General features: G+C 42.4%; 1 protein-coding gene across 2 annotated transcripts in view; it reads right to left on the reverse strand.

The window, feature by feature from the left end:
- Window positions 1-21,950, reverse strand: part of LOC127569274 (uncharacterized) — a 106,869-nt gene that overhangs the window by 42,426 nt on the left and 42,493 nt on the right. Inside the window, exons 5-8 of one of the 2 annotated variants that reach the window (XM_052013759.1) lie at window positions 21,260-21,334; window positions 11,750-11,851; window positions 7,205-7,757; window positions 2,462-2,665 (exon numbers count right to left, since the gene is read on the reverse strand). In XM_052013759.1, coding sequence (XP_051869719.1) covers window positions 2,462-2,665; window positions 7,205-7,757; window positions 11,750-11,851; window positions 21,260-21,334 — 934 coding nt within the window. The remainder of the gene's footprint in view (window positions 1-2,461; window positions 2,666-7,204; window positions 7,758-11,749; window positions 11,852-21,259; window positions 21,335-21,950) is intronic. The other variant, XM_052013760.1, reaches the window with a different exon arrangement.

A 21,950-nucleotide genomic window follows, 5' to 3' on the forward strand; every position in this document is an offset into this window, starting at 1 on the left:
TCCACAGAAACAATAGACAAATTGTAAACCAATTTTGTTTAGGCAGCAAGTCCTAACACAGACATTTTTTTGAAAAACAAAGCTGTGACCTTCCCCTCCTCAATAACTGAATATACTTAAACAAAATAGTAATTGCATATTTCACAATAACTTGATTAAAGTTAACTAATTAATCACCTCCAGTTTTCTAATACTTTAATTAAACTTCAATCAAAACCTTCATTCTGGCTCAAAAGCTTGGGCATCAATTGGGTATTTCAATCCCACATCAACTGAAGTGAACTTTCAAACCCTTAAGTGCAGTTGGAAATTTTCACTGCGCAAACTGTATTTCAGATGAAGCTGATGGATAAGAGCTTGCAAATACTTATTCTATGATAATCGAGAGTTTGTGTTTTTTTATCCCCCCCAATTATTCTTGATTAAATAAAAGATTTGTGAAATCAAGTTTATTTAACTTGAAATAAAGCAAGGTTCTTTAAGAAAAATGAGATTAATTTTTAAGAAGCTGTTTGTTTTGGTCAATTGCCTGCTTGTTATTGAAAATTTCAATTAACAGACCTCTCTTTGAAACATTTTAAGATATTCAAAAGTATCTTTAGATATAAGAACATGGCAACTATCTGATTTATGAACTTCTGTGTAATTTTTATGACTTCTTTTGGCTTGTGTTTATTAGAGGACTTTAAACAGAGAAACAACTCATACAATGCACTTGGGAGGCTTCAACTTCCATTAAGAAATTGTGCACCCTAATTCAAAACCCTCATCCATTAATATTAAGCAACTGAAGATTCCCATTTAACTACTTTATGACAGGGACATGAAAGCAGAAACCAGCTGATGATGAAGGCAGTGCCTGCTTATGGTGGTGGCTAGGTGATCTGGTGAGGAAGCTGATATTAAGCATTGACAGGTCCTCCCCGGGTTACAACAGGGTTCTGTTCCTGTCATAACCCGGGGAGTTCGCAAGTCAGAAATGTGGCTGCCTGGCATTATATTTAAGTAAAAACATTGGCCAACTAGGAACATTGTGGAGTTAAACTAGGATGTTTAACTCAACTATTTAGATATTCCCACATGTCAGAAGATGCCTGCAGCCCCAAAGCAGCCACGAAATCCATCCTGCTGGTCTCCCAAACACTGGTTTGTATGTACATGCTGTCCATAAGTCAGGCATTCGTAAACTGGAGAGGACCTATACTGCATATAGTGCAGACTCAAGGGCAGATGGTTTAAAAGACAATGGTGACTTGGGTCACATTGCCTTGTAGGCTGTTAGATCATCTCCCACCTACTCCAGAACCTATTGCCCAATTGATATTTCTTATTTTCAGAATTACTTCCTTCCCTCATGCCCAAATCAGGCATCATCATTCAACATTTTCATCACACTTAGTGAATTCTTCAGACATCGCTGATACTGTGTGTGGAGAACCCTATAATCCATTGTAATCTCCAATAGCCTGAGAATTCACAGTCCCCAGGACTTCGCTCAGCATGTTTTCCCAAATTTCCTATCCTAGTGATCACCAGACCTTATCACATGTTCCTAAAACCTCTCTTTAGTATTCTACGATTTCCCTTCCCATTCTCCCAGATTCCTCCTCAAATCACAATTGGACTTAGACTCCACTCCTGCATTGTTCAATCATGATACCGTGCCCAGTGCCCCCAGATCTTAGGGTCATCCCCAGGCTGATATGTAACATGACATTCTCGTTTTAACAAGACCTCTCTGTGAAGAGCACCAAACACAAAGACTGAAAGAGTGCTGTGCTTAGACAGCCAAGGGAAGAGGAGTTACTCCCTGTAGCTTCCAAAGACATCACTTTAACCCATAAATAGCTACACTCAATACGGCCTCCCTCATCTCCCTGTAACCAAGTCAGAGAAGCTCAGTGACAGCCAACCTCCTTTGCTTGAAGAATGCCCATATTAAATGGGCAGCCACTGAGAAACACAGCACAGAAACAGTCCCTTTGCCCACTGAGTCCATGCTGACCATCAAGGACCCACTTTTACACTAACCCTTTTTATTCACCCCACATTCCACTCCACCCCCAGATCCTACCAGTCCTGTACGCACTAAGGGCAATTCACAATGATCAATTAACCAACCTGCACATTTTGGGATGTAGGAAGAAGCTGGAGCTGAGAAAATCCACGCGGTCATAGGGTGAACATGCAAACTCCTCATGGACAGCACTGGTGGTCAGGATTGAGCCTAGGTTGCTGGAGTATGAGACAGCAGCTCTACCAGCTGCACCACCATGCCACCCACAAGCACTAGTAATGCTTGAAGAGACCATCCAAGCATTGCTTTAGAATAACACTTCTGAATAAATGGTTCCTACAGGACAGTTTGCCTGAAATTAAAACTTTAAAATCAGCTAATCTTCTCAAAGAACTAAGCTGAGGCGATATCCAATTCTAAGTGCAAAAGATTAGTTTAGCTCACCTCTCACAGCTGCAAGTTTGTTTGGATCCAGTGATTTCAGCCCATACTGCTTGTTTCCCAGAACACTACTTGATATGAGAACCTCATCGGTGAACAAATTCCTGGCCAAATAACGTGCTGCTAACTTTGGCTGGGTCTTCTGACTGGCCTTCAATATAAATGCACCAGGTATTTTAACACTGCGCTTGGGATTCCCCAGAAATCCTTAAGAAAAATAGAGAAAATGAACTTTAGGAATGACACAATGTGTAGAATCAACTTCTCTCATGAACAAACTAAATCACGGTCACCGTGACTTACAAGTTCAATTCAAACTTTTGAGACAAATGAATCTAAATAGGATGCTTTCCAGGAAATCTATGCATTGATATCTTACTTATGCTGTTTGTTGTGAATGGATCTGCAGTGAAAATGATGTAATCCTGGATCCTCCACTAACATACCAGGGACCCACGAAACATGACAACCAAGTAAAATTTAGTTAGAGTATGTCATCAGGTTATTCACAACCTCCATATTTCTCAGCAGGCAGGATTTCTGGGCAGGATTCCTATCATAGGCAAGGACTCAAAGTGTAGCAGCCACTCCTAGTGAGATTCAAACCTAGAAGTGAACCCAGGGCATGCTTGATATGCTTGACATTGTGCCACGGCAACTGGTTTATCTACAATCAAGACATCGGGTAGTTAATGTACTCTCTCACAGCCATTAATTCTAGCATGTCCTGTACACATTCCACAGAACTGAAGTTGTTCAATAACTGGTTGCATTATGAAATTATCCTGAAGCTTTTTTTTATTTCTACAATTGGTGTGCAGATTCCAGTGATATCATGAAACACAACCCAAGTTTACGTTGCTTATCACGGTCATCTGGACCCTGAAATACCCTAGATTCAACAACTCATCCCAGTTCATAACTTTAAGGAATGTTGGTGAAGTTATACAAGTTGTTCTTTTTAACCAGTTGTTTTATTTCCTTAAGTGAAATCCTATTATCTGAAGTCAAAATATTTCTGCATTACTGTCTTAATGTACATCCTGATCTGAAACACTGATACCAATTTTAATTTCATTAGGAGGATGTAGAATCATCTGTTTGTAATCAGCATTTTTTCCCTACAATTACATACTAATTAAAACTGATCTTAAAGTGGCCTTCACTGAGGCTATCCTATTCAATTGTGACTTCTGGACTTAATGACTTTTAAAAGATTCCGTTCATCTCTCTTCCATGCATCCACCCCCACCCCCCACCAAAGTATTTCCTTGCACTGACTTACAAGCATCCACTCACTGAGGAAAATATGGGGTGTAGCCTCAACTCTCATTCTGAATTCACAATCCAGACCAACATTCCTGTGCAGCACACCTGAGATCTTGAACAATAACCTCGTATCCTGAGAGTAAATTAGATGCCTGTTATACAACTGTTGCCCTCCAGCCGAGACAGCCAAGGACAAAGCCTGATCCATCAAGAGCGAAGACAAGTAGGTTCCTTGATACTCTGGACCCCAGCTTCTCCCATCCCACCCACTCCTGCGGCATGCTTCAGATCCAGGACATGGTTACAAGGAGAGGTTGGGCAGGCTAGGACTATTGCTTGGAGCATAGGAGACTGAGGGTTGACCTTATAGAGGTCAATGAAATCATGAGGATGAATGCATACAGTCTTTTTCCCGGGAAAGGGAATCAAAAACTAGATGCATAGGTTTAAGGTGAGAGGGAAAAGATTTAAAAGGGACCCGAGGGGCAACTTCCTCACACAAAGGGTGGTCCATATATGGAATGAGCTGCCAGAGAAAGTGGTTGAGGCTGGTACATTAACAACATTTAAAAGACATTTGGGTAAGTACCTGGACAGGAAAGGATTAGAGGGATATGGGCCATACGCTGGGAAATGGGACTGGCTTAGATGGACACCTTGGTCGCATGGGCGAGTTGGGCTGAAGGGCCCATTTCTGAGCTGTGTGACTCTTATGATAACCTGCCTAATTTCCCTTTTTGTGAAGGTGAAAAGTCAGAAAGTAGATTATTAGGTGCGTATTCACTGGAGGCCATTCAGTTCTCCAAAACTGACTTTCACCTCAGACTATATGGAGATAGCTTGCTTACAAATCTACCCATTTTGTTTTCCATTCATTTGTTACACGTGGGTGTAACTGGCAAGACCAGTGCTAATTAGCCACCCCAAATGCCTTTAACAAGGTGGTGGTGAGCCGCTTTCTTGAACTACTGTAGCCCTTCTAGTGAAGATACTTCCACAGTGCATTGGGTAGGAATTAGGCCCAGCAATGATGAAGGAACAATGACATCTATCCAAGATAAATATCTTGGATAGATGTCATTGGATAAATATGTGCGCGATTTAGAGGAAAACCTGCAGGTGGTGCTCTTCCCATGTACCTGCTGCCCTTGTATGAGGTGGCAGAGGTTGAGGGTTTGGGAGGTTAAAGTAGCTTTGGAGAGTTTAAAAGGTACTTGGACAGGAACATGGATGGAAAAGGTTTAGAGGGATATGGGCCAAACACGGACAAATGGGACTAGCTTAGATGGGAATCTTGGTCGGCAATGAAATGTACTTTCACTTCCCTTTCAGCACCAGGCGCTGTGCATTTGGAACATTAGTTTGGTGCAAGATGGTGAGCACCATATTTTGCAGAAGTTGTCACTGTAACTAGCTTTCTATACATTTTGCGAATAGGCTTTAAATACCAGTGTTACCTCAGGCTTTCTCAGCTGGGAAAACATAGGTCATATGATAATATACAATTTTCTCTAACAACAGTATTGGAAGTGAGCATCCCTTGTATGTTCGAATTCCAAGTACACCAAGTTTTAAGATAAGATCTCTTCATTAGTCACATGTACATCGAAACACAGTGAAATACATCTTTTGCGTAGTGATTTGGGGGGCAGCCCACAAGTGTCGTCACGCTTCTGGCGCCAACATAGCATGCCCATAACTTCCTAACCTGTACGTCTTTGGAATGTGGGAGGAAACCGGAGCACCCAGAGGAAACCCACACAGACACGGGGAGAACATACAAACTCCTTACAGACAGTGGCCGGATTTGAACCCCAGTCGCTGGCGCTGTAAAGCATTATGCTAACCACTACACTACCGGATTTATATAATCACCTGTTTGTCTGTAAACTTTTATTAGCTTGTAGTATATTTTGGTTCTATCCTTGTGTAGTTTGTCTGCAAAGCTGAAGTGTGATTTGGTCAGTACCTGCTAAACAGGTTTCTTATCTAAACCAGTCCAGACCAGTTTGCAGTATAAAAGGGAAGCACGTGCTTAAGTTCCTTTGTTACTTCTCGTTGTTATGTTACTGGCTGGTACTGGCTGACCCTGTCTGATCTGTACTATAATGAACTCCTAATAAAATGGCTGCAACCATAAGATTTTCACCTCATCCTTGACTTCTGAAGAACCTTCTGGACAACATATCTCCAGATCTAACAATGACGACTTGAATCCCATGATGTAAAAAAAGTGGCTATCTTCTAAAACTTCATAGATTCTGGAACAGTTCCTATAGATTGAAAGGTGGCGAGTGTAACCCTATATCTCAGAGAGGTCTCTCAATTACCTCTCAATTATCAGCCTAAACACAACCAATAAAAATCAGATGTAATCATTGCAGGACATGGGTAACCACTTAATATTCTTTTAATATGGAAGGTGCGTGAATGCAGTATTACTTTTTTCTACACATTGATTTCTTTATTAATTTACCCTTACCATTTTAATCTATCCTTAACTTCCATCTCAATTCTTTTTGGTTTTTTTGGATCATGAATTTGAAAAGTAATAATTCAACATTAAAATGAAACAAAAAAAAACAGATGGCACAATGTCGCAGCTATTAGAGCTGCTGCCTCACAGCTCCACTGATTTGGGTTCAATCCTGACCTCTGGTGCTGTCTGTGTGGAGTTTGCACATTCTCACTGTGACCCTGTGTGTTTTCTTTGTGTGCTCCAGTTTCTTGCCACATCCCAAAGACGTGCCAGTTGGTAGGTTAATAGGTCATTCTAAATTGCCCCTAATATGTGCATGAAGGGTAAAATCTGGAGGGAGTTGAGGAAAATATAGGGAGAATTAAAAAAGGAACCAGCATTATGGGTGTTTGATAGTAAGCATGGAGTTGGTGGGCTGAAGGGCCTGTTTCTGTGCTGTATGACTATGACTTTAATTGCAGATGCACTAGTGGCTGGGTCCTCTGATGCTTTTAGAGTTCGTAAGTACCTCCTGATGATCAGTCAGTTAATCCTGCTGCAATGAGCAATGAATACAAACAAGGAGCATGCATGTGAAACAGATCCAACACTGACTCAAGCTACTTAACAGGGGAAGTTCATAACACTCCAAACCATCCCAAAGAGAAATAATCAAGGGCACTGACAAACTATAGGTCTTCATTGCTGAAAACTGAAAGCTTAAAAGAAACATAAGCTTATTTCTTCTGGCATAGCATGGTTATGGTCTTGCACTATTAGACCAAAAATAATGTTGTTCAACTTAAGTTATTTACAGAAGGGCTAACACATATATCAAGGAAACAGACAAAGGACTAGAAGATGCAATGGAGTTCTTGTGCATACAGTTAACAGAAATTCCAAATTTGCTCATAACAACGTGATTGAACGGTGCCATGTTAAAATCTCTTAAATTCCTGTGTATTAAACAAAAATCTGAAAAAGAAGTGACTCACTACATAAAAGCAGTTCTGACTTACCAAAGCTGTTCTTTGAAAGATCAAAAGATGAATCTTGCAGCATTGGATCCTTCCTCAAAGGCTCCGCATTATTACAATGATCAGCTGATGAATCAAAGTTTTGGTGAGCATTTTCTATGGTTTGAAAAGTTTTCTTTATTTCTAGCTGCTGAAGCACTGGTCGCTGACTGTGGCTGTTCAGTAGTTTGTTCATTTTATATGTTGCTGGTATGGATTGTGGCCTCTGGCTCGGTTGCTGAAGGTCTGGGTTTAGGGCCAGGCGCTGTAGCACTTGACCAGGCACAGCTGAATTGGTTGGTGGCATCACATTTTCCAGGATCTGTTCCGTGGAATGAAAGGTTGCTGATTCACTTGGCTTCTCACTAACTATCATATCAGCAACATCTTCTTCGTCCTGAATTATTATAGGATCATTAGAGTAATTTGGCTCACTCTGATAAGAGGGGGTGGAGCAGGCAATTCTCTTCTTTCGTATATTCCCACAGGATTTCAGTACCATTTTCCTCTTCAAGGTCTGGTTATAACCGTTGGAAAGAGATGCTAAAACTTGCCTCTACAGTAAAAGTAAATGCATTGAATTAATAATCATATGCCATCTTAGCTATAACAGGAAAGGTTGAACATGCTGGGACTCCTTCCCCTAGAAAATGGGAAGCTAAGGGGTAACCTTATGGATGTTTATAAAGTCATGAAGAGATTTGACAAAGTACACAGAAAAAATGTTTCCGCTTGTGGGGAGTGCAAAAACAGGAGACATAAATATTATGCAAATCAAATAAATACCAATAAATCCAATGAGGAATTTGGAAGAATATTCACTCGGATGCTGGTTAGAATGTAGAATATCCAAAACATTGATGCATTTAGGAAAAGCCAGATACGCACATTTTGCAGAAAGAAACAGAAGGTCAGGACAATAAAGTGGGATAAAATTGGGTTTCAGTCAAACTAAGCAGGTCAAGCAGCATTGGTGGAAAGAGGCCAGAGACCCTTTGTTAGAACTGGGAAAGATTAAAAAAAAATGTAATTTTAATTTGCAGAGAAGGTGGTGGGAGTAATGGACAATATAGGAAATATTTAAGATAGGGTGAGGCAGGGAAACTATGGATAAATGGAGTAGTTAGAGGGTGATTATGCTTCTTTGTCTGTGTTATGTATTGCCAATTGCGGGGCTGTGGGACATGCCCAGCAGGTCAGGCTGTACTAATGGAGAGAGATAAACTGAGCCTAAATTATGCATGGATGGCTTCCATGTGTACCGAGTTCAGAAGGCTGCAATCAGATTTTTAAAAAGAATTTTATTTTACAGAGTGGTAAACATTCCAGCCCAACGAGTCCGCGTCGCCCATTTTAAACCCAAATTAACCTACCCATACGTCTTTGGAATGTGGGAGGAAACCGGAGCACCCAGAGGAAACCCACGCAGACACGGGAGAATGTACAAACTCCTTACAGACAGCGACAGGAATCAAACCCCGATCGCTGGTGCTGTAATAGCGATGGAAGATATTGTTGTGTTCCTCAAGCTCACATTGGGTCATGTGTTTAAATAGTGCAGGAGGCCACAGAAGATAGTTCAGAGCAAGAGTGGGATGGAGAATGAAGGTGACGGGATTGCTCCTCTGGACTGAATGTAGGTGCTCTGTATTTGTTTTTTTCTGAGGAGATCACATTGTGAACACCAAAAGCACCACACTAGACTGGAAGAAGTGCAAGGGAATTGATGCTTCTGCTGGAAGGACTGTCTGGGTCCCCAGATAGTTGCAAGGGAAGAAGTGAGGATGGAAGATTGGATCATGGAGTTGTGAAGGGAATGATTGCTTTAAACTGCTAAAAGGGGAGAGGGAAGGGGAACAGATGCCTGATGGTGGAATCCTACTGGAGCTGGTGGAAATTGTGATGAATGATCTGTTGAATGTGAAGACTGGTGAGGACCAGGACAACTCTGCTCTTGCCCCCTCTCTTCTGGACAGAGCGAGCACAGAGGTATGGAAATAAATGAGAAGTGGTTAAGGGCTCTGTTCACGGTTCAGGAAGAAAGAAAGGTTTTCAGAGGCATCTGTGGGGAAAGTTCTTGTCATTGGAGCAAATACAAAGGAGGAAGATCAACTGAGAGAATGCAATGGAGCCCTTACAGGAGGCAGGGTGGGAGGAAGTACAGTCAAGATTGCTGTGATGACCAGATTGGAGCATAAAATCAACATATTCCTGTTGGGTTTCATGGCCTGTTTCTATGCACCTAAAACAGAGGAGATCATCTTAACTGCATAAAATATACTCCTTTCAGTCCAAGAATTAATTTTGTTCAGTAAATACTATAACTTTGTGTATCCTAGGGGCCTAATTAAATCCAGGACGAAGCTGCATCAGTTCTTTTTGAGTCATAATAACACACTACAAGTGCATTTTGTTAGCAATCATATGAGTTGTAAAATTGTGGTGAGTGTGTATTTTGTATTTCAGATTTGTGCTAACTCTGGACACCTTGACCAAAATACTGAATCAGTAAATTACATCTTAATCAGCTATTATGTCAGCAATAATTAGAGGTCAGATCATTTAAATTTTACCCAATTGAGGAGCAGGGTATTTGCAAGGTGAACAAGTGGAAGTTGCTATACGTAGACAAATCGGCACAACCTTTACATAAATAAAACACTGCCTGAGGTGTTGCACAGGATGTCCTCCAAAAAACTGTCCTCTTTAAAGCAAAAACTGCCCTTCAGTGAAAGCCAAGAGTTGGGCATGAATGGAACTGACACAAAGGACAAATGCAACATTATAGAAATAGATTGTGAAGAAATATAATCTCAGAAAGTTCACCTAGATAACTCTTCATCTTGATTTGCTTCCTTTCAAAGTGAGGCAGTATGTCAATACAAGGATGCTACAGTTTCACAAGATAGACAGTACAAAACATTCTGGTGTCCTCTGAGCATCTATGGAAACTGACACTATGTTGATACTGCTGAGGGGCAGCTTGTGGATGAGAAAGGACAGATGCTTGAAGGACTCAGGAGATGACAGCATGGGAATGGAGTAAGAAGCTAGTGTGGGTAATTATCCAGCTATGACAAGATAGACAAGAAAGGATTTACAGAATGGAGATGAGGGCTCTTTCAAAGAGTAGTGGTCCTAGCAGTGATGCTTGTGGAGCACTATCCTCTTCATCCCCCAGTTTAAAAGCCATCCATTTTCCAATGTCATGTTGTTTTTGCCATCGAGCTTTTTGTTTTTATCCAAGCTGGCACCAATCCTTCTATTCCAGGAGCCTCAGTTATAAGCAACATCAATTTCATTTCCATAATCCCCTTTATCTGTTACTTCATCAAAAAATTCAATTAGGTCAGTCAAATATGATCTGTCTTTAACAAATTATGCTGGTTCTCCCTAATTAATTTAAACCCCTCCAATTGCATGTTGATTTATGTTCCCTGATTGTTGTTTCTAAAACCTTATCCACTATTGAGGCTAAACTGCAATTAAGAACTTACACTTTTTATTTAAAAGAACATCACACTTTCCACCTTCCATTTCTCTAGTATCACCTTCATATCTAAGAAAAATCAGCCCTTTTGCTATCCCCACCTCCACCTCCACTTCTCTTAACAATGTAGTACTCAAGCTATCTGGACCAGACAATATCCACTCTAAGCACAGACAGCCCTTTCGGTACACTCTGCCATCATTTTTCACCCCATCGATTAATTCTGCCAGCTTTGTTGATATTGATACATTGACAGCTTTTATACCATTATTTACTAAAGAAGATAAAGTACTCATTACGTGAAAGGGGATGCAACTGAAGAAAGATGGAAAGATGCAGGGAAATGATTAGAGATGGTCATACTTGTGACTGACATGATGGGATTTGAGAACCATAAGAAATGGCTGAATCAAGGAGATAGCCATGTATACAGATGGGGTGGAGGTTACATGCAGAAGAAAGGACAGGAACCAGAGGAGAGAAGGAAAGTTGAAATGGAAGTTGACATCGATGATGATGAGAATTGCTCGGTGCTTAGACTAGTAGAGGAAATCATCGATGACATTGGTATAAAATTATGTTGGTGGTGAGAAATAAGGATTTTAAAGAATGATAAAGATGAGATGCTTAAAAGGTGGTGAATACGTCATAGGCTTGCAAGATGGGGCAGGCAGAATTGCTGTTGTTTGTCAGGCAGTGAGATAAAGAGGGCAGCTCAAACATTCCTTCAGATAGGCAGACAATGCAATACTCCCAATAGGAGACCTAAGTTTCCAGCGACAATCTTCAGCCAAGCACTTTGTACATTTCATTCATACACTGGCAAGCACGACCGTACTAGCAAAGACGACGCCACTCTGGGGCGGCAGGTGGTGGGAAAAGTCAATTACAAGTTATCTGAGGGAGAACCGAGAAAACAAGAAATTGTGAGGTGGTCTGGTCATATTATCAGCAAACACATCAACACCAGTTCATGGGGATAAACACCAAGTAAACATGCTTCCAGTTTTCAAAACTTGCATCTGGACCCTGATACCTTTCATACAAGGTATACTCACTTGCTTAGCAAAGTATCTTGTTTTTCCTTGACGCAGATCAGATACTTTTCTCTGAATCACTTCCACTTTTCTGTCCAGTCTTCGGATGGCAGAATATATAACCTTCACGAGTAAAAGAAATAGTTGTAAGTCAACAGTCATTATTACAGCAAAGGGTGGTTTTGAAGAAGAAAGAAATTTTGATTTGGTTGCTTCTCAGTTCTGATTCCACACTTTGCTGTTTGGTTGCAAAATGTCAAGACTGGTTCTTTCCAAATCTAGTTTTTTAAAATGCAGGATGATACCATCTGCCCACCAAGGACCCCATGTAAGAATAAAGCAAAGTCAATGCAAATGAACCAAAATTATATGTTTGTATGCTGGCCTCAGCTCCCATTTAGAATTGGATTTTCCAAGTTTTCAGTTGTCTGTGAGAAGAGATGAGAAATGAAATTATGAACAATTATAAATTTTAGGATCATCCTTAATAATAGTTATGATAACATGACAATGGGGGGCAGAAAATGGGTGGTAGTGAATTAGTTATTCACTTGCACACTCCACTTATTTGATGATCAAGTTAGAATAGGATGTTAAATAAATTTTATAAAACTCTTAACCCTGCACACTCAAGATTTTGGTGGTACTGCACTGGCAGATTTTCCAGATATTTGCATGTTCTTCCAATTATTATTGGTATTGGTTTATTATTGTCACTTGTACCGAGGTACAGTGAAAAACTTGTCTTGCATACCGATTGTACAGGTCAATTCATTACACAGTGCAGTTACATTGAGTTAGTACAGAGTCCATTGATGTAGTACAGGTAAAAACAATAACAGTACAAAGTGTTACAACTACAGAGAAAGTGCAGTGCACTAAGGTGCAAGGTCACAACACGGTAGATCGTGAGGTCATAGTCCATCTCATTGTATAAGGGAACTGTTCAATAGTCTTATCACAGTGGGGTAGAAGCTGTCCTTAAGTCTGGTGGTACGTGCCCTCAGGCTCCTGTATCTTCTACCTGATGGAAGAGAAGAGAGAATGTCCCAGGTGGGTGGGGTCTTTGATTATACTGGCTGCTTCACCAAGCCAACGAGAGGTAAAGACAAAGTCCAAGGAGCGGAGGCTGGTGTCTGTGATGCGCTGGGCTGTGTCCACAACTCTCTGCAGTTTCTTGCGGTCTTGGGCAAAGCAGTTGCTGTACCAAGTCATGATACATCCAGATAGGATGCTTTCTATGGTGCATCGGTAGAAGTTGGTGAGAGTCAAAGGGGACAAACCAAATTTCTTTAGCCTCCTGAGGAAGTAGAAGCGCTGGTGAGCTTTCTTGGCTGTGGCATCTACGTGATTTGACCAGGACAGGCTGTTGGTGATGTTCACTCCCAGGAACTTGAAGCTCTCAACCCTCTCAACCTCAGGACCATTGATGTAGACAAGTGCACGTACACTGTCCCCTTTCCTGAAGTCAGTGACCAGCTCTTTTGTTTTGTTGACATTGAGGGAAAGGTTGTTGTCATGACACCATTCCACTAAGCTCTCTATCTCCTTCCTGTACTCTGACTCATCGCTGTTTGAGATAAGGCCTACAATGGTGGTATCATCTGCAAATGGAGTTAGAGCAGAATCTGGCCACACAGTCATGAGTGTATAGGGAGTAGAGTGGAGGGCTGAGGATGCAGCCTTGTGAGGCACCAGTGTTGAGAATAATCGTGCCGGAGGTATTGCTGCCTATCCTCAATGATTGCGGTCTGTTTGTTAGAAAGTCAAGGATCCAGTTACATAGGGAGGTGTTGATTCCCAGGTCTCGGAGTTTGGTGACAAGCTTGCTTGGGATTATTATATTGAAGGCAGAGCTGTAGTCAATAAACAATAGTCTAATGTAGGTGTCTTTACTGTCCAGATGCTCCAGACCTGAGTGTAGGGCCAGGGAGACGGCATCCGCTGTAGACCTGTTTCAGCTATAGGCCAATTGCAGTGGGTCAAGATTGTCTGGGAGGCTGGAGAGTTGATGCGTGCCATGACCAACCTCTCAAAGCACTTCATGATGGTGGATGTCAGAGCCACTGGTCGTTAGTCATTGAGGCATATTACCTTGCTTTTCTTCAGTACCGGCATGACAGTGGTCTTCTTAAAACGGTGTGAACCTGAGATTGAAGCAGGGAGAGGTTAAATATGTCTGCAAATACGTCTGCCAGCTGATCAGCACAAGATCTGAGCACACGGCCAGGGACACCATCTGGGCCAGGTGCTTTTCTCGTGTTCACTCTCCCGAAGACTGATCTTACATCCTCAACTGTGATCCCAGGTTCAGCTGCATTGGAGGCTGTCAGGGTGGATGGTGACAATCCACTTCCCTTTTGTTCAAAATGCGTATAGAATACATTAAGCTCATCAGGAAGGGATGTGCTGTTGTTAAGTATGCAGCCAGTCTTCATCTTGTAGCCTGTTATGACATGTTAGCCCTGCCATAACTGATGGCTGGTCAGGGACTCTATTTTGAGTCGGTATTGCCTCTTGGCATCCCTGATAGCTTTCTGAAGGTCATACCTCGATTTCTTGTACAGATCAGGATCACCAGATTTGTGTGCAGCAGTCCTTGCCTTCAGTAGGGAGTGGATTTCCCGGTTCATCCATGGTTTCCTGTTTGGGAACACCCGTATTGTCCTCTTTGGTACACAGTCCTCCACACACTTGCTGATAAAGTCTGTGATGGTGGTGGCATACTCATCAAGGCTGGCAGCGGAGTCATTGAACATGGACCAGTCCACTGTCTCGAAGTAGTCACATAGAAGTTCATCTGCTTCCTCAGACCAGCACTGCATGACTTTCTGTACCGGATCCTCCCATTCCAGTTTCTGCTTGTATGCAGGGAGAAGGAGCACAGCCTGGTGGTCTGATTTCCCAAAGTGAGGACGAGGGGTGGCTCGGAAGGCATCTTTGATGGTTGTATAGCAGTGGTCAAGGGTGTTGTCGCCCCTGGTGGAGCAGATGTGCTGATAGTATTTTGGTAACACACTCTTGAGGTTGGCCTGATTGAAGTCACCTGTGATGATGAAGAGGGCCTCAGGGCATCCTGTCTCAAGGTTGTTGACCATGGCGTATAGCTCATTGATTGCAGGCTTCATATCATTCTGTGGTGGGATGTCGACTGCCATCAGGATAGCTGAAGTGAACCCTCTTGGCAGATAGAATGGTCCACACTTCACCGTTAGATATTCCAGTCTGGGTGAGCAGGAGCTCACCAGGACCGTCATGTCCGTTAATACTCCAACACAATTTTAATTCACTATTTTATCAAAAAAATGTTACCCAGTTATATAATAAATTTTCCAGTGATGTCTGCAAGTTTAAAGAGGTTGTGGGAATAAGTTAAGTTTTCTGGCATCATTTCCAGAATGGATGTTAGGAGTATGGAGTCACCAGTATTGCAGGATTTGCCAAGGAATCAACAAAATATTAGCTGAATATAAACAATTTAAGATATTTTCCTGGAAAAACTAGATTGCTGTTGCAAACACATAATTCTCTGACATTTCACTCTTCACTACTTTATCAGTGACTTTAACATTTTTATTTTAACTATTCTCTGCATCTATTATCACTGTGGTTACAATTTAGAACATAGAACATAACAGCACAGTACAGGCCCTTTGGCCCACAATGTTGTGCCGACATTTTATCCTGCTCTATTATCTATATAAGCTTTCCCTTCCACATAACCCTCCATTTTTCTATCATTCATGTGTCTATCTAAGAGCATCTTAAATGTCTCTAATGTATTTACCCCCGACAACCTCTGCCAGCAGTGCATTCCACGCACCCACCACTCTCTGTGTAAAAAAACAGACCTCTGACATCCTCCTTATACCTTCCTCCAATCACCTTAAAATTATGCCTCCTTGTCTTAGCCATTTTCGCCCTGGGAAAAAGTCTCTGACTGTTCACTCAATCGATGCCTCTTATCATCTTGTACACCTCTATCAAGTCACCTCTCATCCTCCTTCTCTCCAAAGAGAAAAGCCCTAGCTCACTCAACCCATCCTCATAAGACATGCTCTTCAATCCAGGCAGCATCCTGGTAAATCTCCTCAGCACCCTCTCTAAAGTGTCCACATCCTTCCTATAATGAGGCAACCACAACTGAACATAATATTCCAAGTGTGGTCTAACCAGAGTTCTATAGAGCTGCAACATTACCTTGTGGCTCTTGAACTCAATACCCCGACTAATGAAGGCCAACACACCATATGCTTTCATAACAACCCTATCGATCTGCATGGCAACCTTGATGGATCTATGGACGTGGACCCCAAGTTCCCTCTGTTCCTCCACCCTGTTCAGAGTCCTGCCATTAATATTGTATTCTGCCTTCAAATTCAATCTTCCAAAGTGTATCATTTCATACTTTTCCAGGTTGAACTCCACCTGCCATTTCTCAGCCCAGGTCTGTATTCTATCAATATCCTGTTGTAATCTACAGCAACCTTCTACACTATCCACAACACCACCAACCTTCGTGTTATCAGCAAACTTACTAACCCACCCTTCCACATCCTCATCCAAGTCATTTATAAAAATCACAAAGAGCAGGGGCACCAGAACAGATCCCTGCGGAACACCACTAGTCACCGACCTCCAGGCGGAATACGCTCCATCTACAACCACCCTCTGTCTTCTATGGGTGAGCCAATTCTGAATCTATTACAGCCAGGTTTCCCAGGATCCCATGCCTCCTGACTTTCTGAATGAGCCTTCCATGAGGAACTTTATCAAACGCCTTACTAAAATCCATGTACACCACATCCACTGCTCTACCTTCATCAATGTGCTTTGTCACATCCTCAAAGAATTCAATCAGGCTCGTGAGGCACAACCTGCCCCTCACAAAGCCATGCTGACTATCCCTAATCAGCCAATGCTTCTTCAAATGCCCATAAATCCTGTCCCTAAGACTCTTTTCCAGTAATTTGCCCACCACTGAAATAAGACTCACTGGTCTGTAATTCCCTGGGTTATCCCTACTCCCTTTCTTAAACAAAGTAACAACATTTGCCACTCTCCAATCATCTGGCACTACTGTCGCCAGTGATGACACAAAGGTCATCGCCAAAGGCACAGCAATCTCTTCCCTCGCTTCCCGCAATAACCTTGGCTATATCCGTCCGGCCCCAGTGACTTATCTATACTAATGTTTTTCAGAAGTTCCAGCACATCCTCTTTCCTCATGTCGACATGCCCTAGTGTATCAGCCTGTTGTATGCCATTCTCATAAACGTCAAGGTCTCTCTCACTGGTGAATACTGAAGCAAAGTGTTCATTAAGGACCTCCCCTACCTCTTCCAACTCCAGGCACATTTCCTCTTTTATCCCTGATTAGTCCTACCCTCTAATCATCCCCCTATTCTTCACATATGTGTAGAACGCCTTGAGGTTTTCCTTAATCCTACTCGCCAAGGCCTTCTCATGCCCCCTTCTAGTTCTCCTAAGTCCATTCTTAAGCTCCCTCCTGGCTACCTTGTAACTCTCCAGAGCCCTGTCTGAACCATGCTTTCTGAACCTTAGGTAAGCTTCTTTCTTCCTCTTGACAAGATATTCTACGTCTCTTGTCAACCACGGTTCCTTCACTCTACCATCCTTACCCTGCCTCAATGGGACAAACCTATCTTGAAGCCCACGCAAGTACTCCCTAAACAACCTCCACATTTCTGCTATGCACTTCCCCAAGAACATCTGTTCCCAATTTACATTCCCAAGTTCCCGCCTAATAGTATCATAATTCCCCTCCCCCAATTAAATACTTTCCCATATTGTTTGCTCCTATCTCTCTCTAAAGCTATGGTAAAGGTCAAGGAGTTATGGTCACTGTCTCCAAACTGCTCTCCCACCGAGAGATCTGAAACCTGATCAGGCTCATTGCCTAGTACCAGGTCCAGAATGGCCTCTCCTCTAGTCAGCCTCTCCTCTAGTCGGCCTGTCCACGTACTGTGTCAGGAATCCTTCCTGGACACTCCTAACAAACTCCGTCCCATCTATCCCCTTTACACTAGGAGGTGCCAATCAATATTAAGGAAGTTGAAATCACCCATGACAACAACCCTGTTATATTTGCACCTCTCTAAAATCTGCCTCCCGATCTGCTCTTCAGTGTCTCTGCTGCTATTGGGGGGGGGGGGGGGGTCTGTAGAATACTCCCAATAGAGTGATCGCTCCCTTCCTGTTTCTGACTTCCACCCACACTGACTCAGTGGACAATCCCTCCAGGATGTCCTCCCTTTCTACAGCTGTAACACAGTCCCTGATCAGCAAAGCCACTCCCCCACCTCTTTTACCTCTGTCCCTGTCCCTTTTGAAATATCTAAACCCTGGAGTATCCAGCAGCCATTCCTGCCCTTGTGACAGCCAAGTCTCTGTAATGGCCATCACGTCATAGTTCCATGTACTTGCCCACGCTCTAAGTTCATCACCATTGTTCCTGATACTTCTCACATTAAAGTATACAAACTTCAGCCCATCCAACTAACTGCAATGTTGCCCTTTCAACTGCCTACCCTTCCTCAAAGTCTTTCTGCACACTGCGTCTACTTGTAGACTAAATGAACCAACCTCTGGTTCCCATCCCCCTGCCAAACTAGGTTAAACCCTCCCCAACAGTTCTAGCAAACCTGCCTGCAAGGATATTGGTCCCCCTCCAGTTCAGGCGTAACCCGTCCCTTTTGTCCAGGTCGTACCTTGCCCGAAGAGATCCCAATGATCAACAAATCTGAAACCCTGCCCCCTGCACCAACTCCTCAGCCACACATTCACCTGCCAATCAACCTATTCTTACCCTCACTAGCGCATAGCACAGGCGACAATCCAGAGATTACTATCCTTGAGGTCCTGCTTTTCAGCTTCCCACCTAGCTCCCTATATTCACTTTTCAGGACTTCATCTCTTTTCCTACCTATATCATTGGTACCAATATGTACCACAACCTCTGGATGTTCACCCTCCCCTTTCAGAATGTTGTGGACCCGATCAGAGACGTCCCTGACCCTGGCACCCGGGAGGCAACATACCATCTGGGAGTCTCTTCCATGTCCACAGAATCTCCTGCCTGCCCCCCTTACTATGGAATCCCCTATCACTACTGCTCTCCTCTTCTCCCCCCTTCAGTTCTGCACCACCCGACCAGGCTCAGTGCCAGAGACCTGGCCACTGCGGCTTTCCCCTGGTAGGTCATCCCTCCCAACAGTATCCAAAGAGGTATACCTGTTATTGAGGGAAATGGCCACAGAGGTACCCTGACCTAACTGCCTATTCTCCTTCCTTCTCCTTAGAGTCACCCAGCTAACTGCCTCCTGCAGCTTCGGAGTGACTGCCTCCCTGTAGTTCCTACCTATGAACTCCTCATTATCCCATAGGAGCCGTAAGGTCATCCAGTTACATTTAAAGAAAATTGTTGGGATTTATTTACAAGAGACTTCTTTTAACTATCCTGAGAATGATGCATTACTACTATTATCAGCTAGGGAGAACCACATTTCTGAAAGAGCTTGCCTGAGCTCAGAGAGAAAAAAAGACCAATTCCATTACAAGTTGTCTGAATGTCCCTACTCTTCTGCCAAATCCATTGCTAATCTTTTGAAAAAGACTCCATGAAAGGATGATGGAAGCAAGTTAAATAATAATTTGCAAAGCAGTGTAAAAGGAAATTTTGCAAAATGGGAGAGGAGCAGAACTAAGTGAATAACTTCTTGCTGAGCTGTATTATTAAATGTTTCTAATATTGATTTTCTGTATATGGGATCAGTAAGCTCTATGTCCGGTATACAAATTATATTGTCTGCACTAAATAATTACTTGGTTCACGTAGTAAAACAAGTACAGAACTGGTCAGTGGCAGACAAACTATTAACCAACCTGATGATCCTGCTAATGTTCACTACCTGGTTGAGTTTTATTCTACTGGCTATGAGGGTTATTTGATGCAGATACATACTGCTTGTGGGAAGTTCAGTGCAATTCCAAAGTTCACCTATGTCCCATTCATGATTTTGTGATTAAAGATAAATGATTAGCAAAATACAAATAGTGCATGCCCAAATTTCTGATCCTATGCTGCCAAGGATGAATCCCTCACAGAGAGAGAGGGGGACCATTTCTCCAATTGAGTCAGCTTGCATAGGAACTTAAAGTCACAAACTTGCCCTCAACTTTTGCCTCTCAACGTTGTGGCTCTAAGCCCCACTTCAAGAACTTAGAAGATGTGAGAAAAATGGCAAACTTCTTCTCATCCAATATTCCACGAGGTAACCCTGTCCCCAATCGTACCCAAATTCAGATTAATCACTTCTGTAATTACTAGCAAGCTTCAGCCTGAAGATTAGCTCTGGTCTCTGTGAGAGGTGAGAGGAAAAGGAGAGAGTGGGCCAATCTCAAACAAAATAATGAGACAAAGAAGGGAGAGGAGAATGTGTGATTCATACCCAAAATAACTGAGGAATACATGGATGATTGGACAAAGTATGCCAATAACAAAGCCAAAAATTAAGCAAGCTACTGTGAGAGGTAGGACCGCTCACTATTTTTCCCAACTTTACCAAATGGGCAGTAATTTGGCTAAAGGATCGCCTTTGTCCACAGATTTGAATGAATGCCAGGTGCAAGGACATTTTGCCGTATTACCACCAGGCAGACAGGATGGAAATAGTCCCACGGAAGCAGAAAGGCTGCAAGGGAATCTAAACCATTCCTTCAGGAACTGGAAATAATTGGAAGATTATATATCAGCAGAGATGAGATACAGAAGGGGAAAACAATTCTCAGTAAACATCGCAAAAGATTAATAAGTCTGTACAAATAACCCAATTGCAACTTCTGATTCTACAAACATTGCATTGCTCCTTAACGATGTGTGCAGCTGGTTTCTTGGCAGGCCACAGTTCTCCTTCATTATTAGCATCCCAAGATTCCAACACAAGTATAAATTACAGTGGTGTAATGGGCAAACCAGAAGTCAATGTTCAACCAGTGTATTATCCAAGCTTTTGTTTTGTGGTGTAAACTGCACTTTAGCTAAACAAATGTCTTGTCATTGAAAGTGCAACTGTTCTGAAAATGGAACATCTAATTCCAAGAGAGATATGTTTATTAAGTAACTCAAGGGATATAAATTAACTGAAACAGCCAAGAACAAATTTTAGCAAGTTCACGCACACACACAGTTAAACTGAAGAAAACATATTTTACAAAGAGAGCATAAGGCGAGCACATAAACCCTAGTCCCTCAGCATTGACTCTGGATTTGACTTGTCCCACCAGCACTCTGCCCCGTTTGTGCTGTGGTGGAAATTCCATAGGTTGAAGAGTAATGATGCAGGAAGCAGACATCACAGAAGGCAGCTGCTTTAAGTATGCATTTGGTCAAATTTCCATCATGCACAGAACGTACAGGGAAGCAAACCATCAATTTTTAAAGTCACTTAAAACATCCAGCTCAGGACAGTTACCAAAGTTGAGAGGGTATTTAAAGGGCCTTCATCTTACCTGACAATAGTTGATAACTTCCATCAGTGAGGTTTGCTGACCTACGTTTTCAGAGCTATCCGATAAGTCACTAACCTGATTAATTAAAGAGCAAATATATTAATATTTTGCTTATCTCAATTTTTTTTGGTATACGTTTAAACTGATGAAACAACACGTTATAAAAATAAAACTCCCACACCAGAAATTACAGCTCCCAACAATTAAAGCAACTCCCTCCCCTTCTAAGGAGAATGATCTGCAAAAGGAGTATGTGTAAAAGGGATATAACAATCAAGTGCTAGTTCTCAAATTTACCTGAGCTCTCTCTTGGGAGTACAGCTTCCCATTCGAAGGGGAAGGATTTGTCCTTGTATGTTACCATGTGCATCTTTTAAGGAAGTTCCAGTCCTATGCCAAGAGGAACTCACACATGTTTTTAAAATGCATTGGAAGACATGGGTGATTGGAAGGGTGGAAGTTAGGAAAGACCAAGCAGTGGGGTACAGAGCAAGAACAGAATGGAGCATGAAGACCTGGAGGGAGCATTGTGCTATCAGGGTTCAGGAAAGTGGCAATGATGATCAAGTTGTGGGCTGGGGTTCAATGATGGCAGTCCACAGCAGACCCTTCAGGGGCCACCTGTGAGGCCGTACTCGAGCGCAGCTGATATTGCCCAAGTTACATTATTACCGGACAAAGTAAACCATAT

The sequence above is a fragment of the Pristis pectinata genome, chromosome 4 (assembly GCF_009764475.1).
Source record: "Pristis pectinata isolate sPriPec2 chromosome 4, sPriPec2.1.pri, whole genome shotgun sequence".
Taxonomy (NCBI): domain Eukaryota; kingdom Metazoa; phylum Chordata; class Chondrichthyes; order Rhinopristiformes; family Pristidae; genus Pristis; species Pristis pectinata.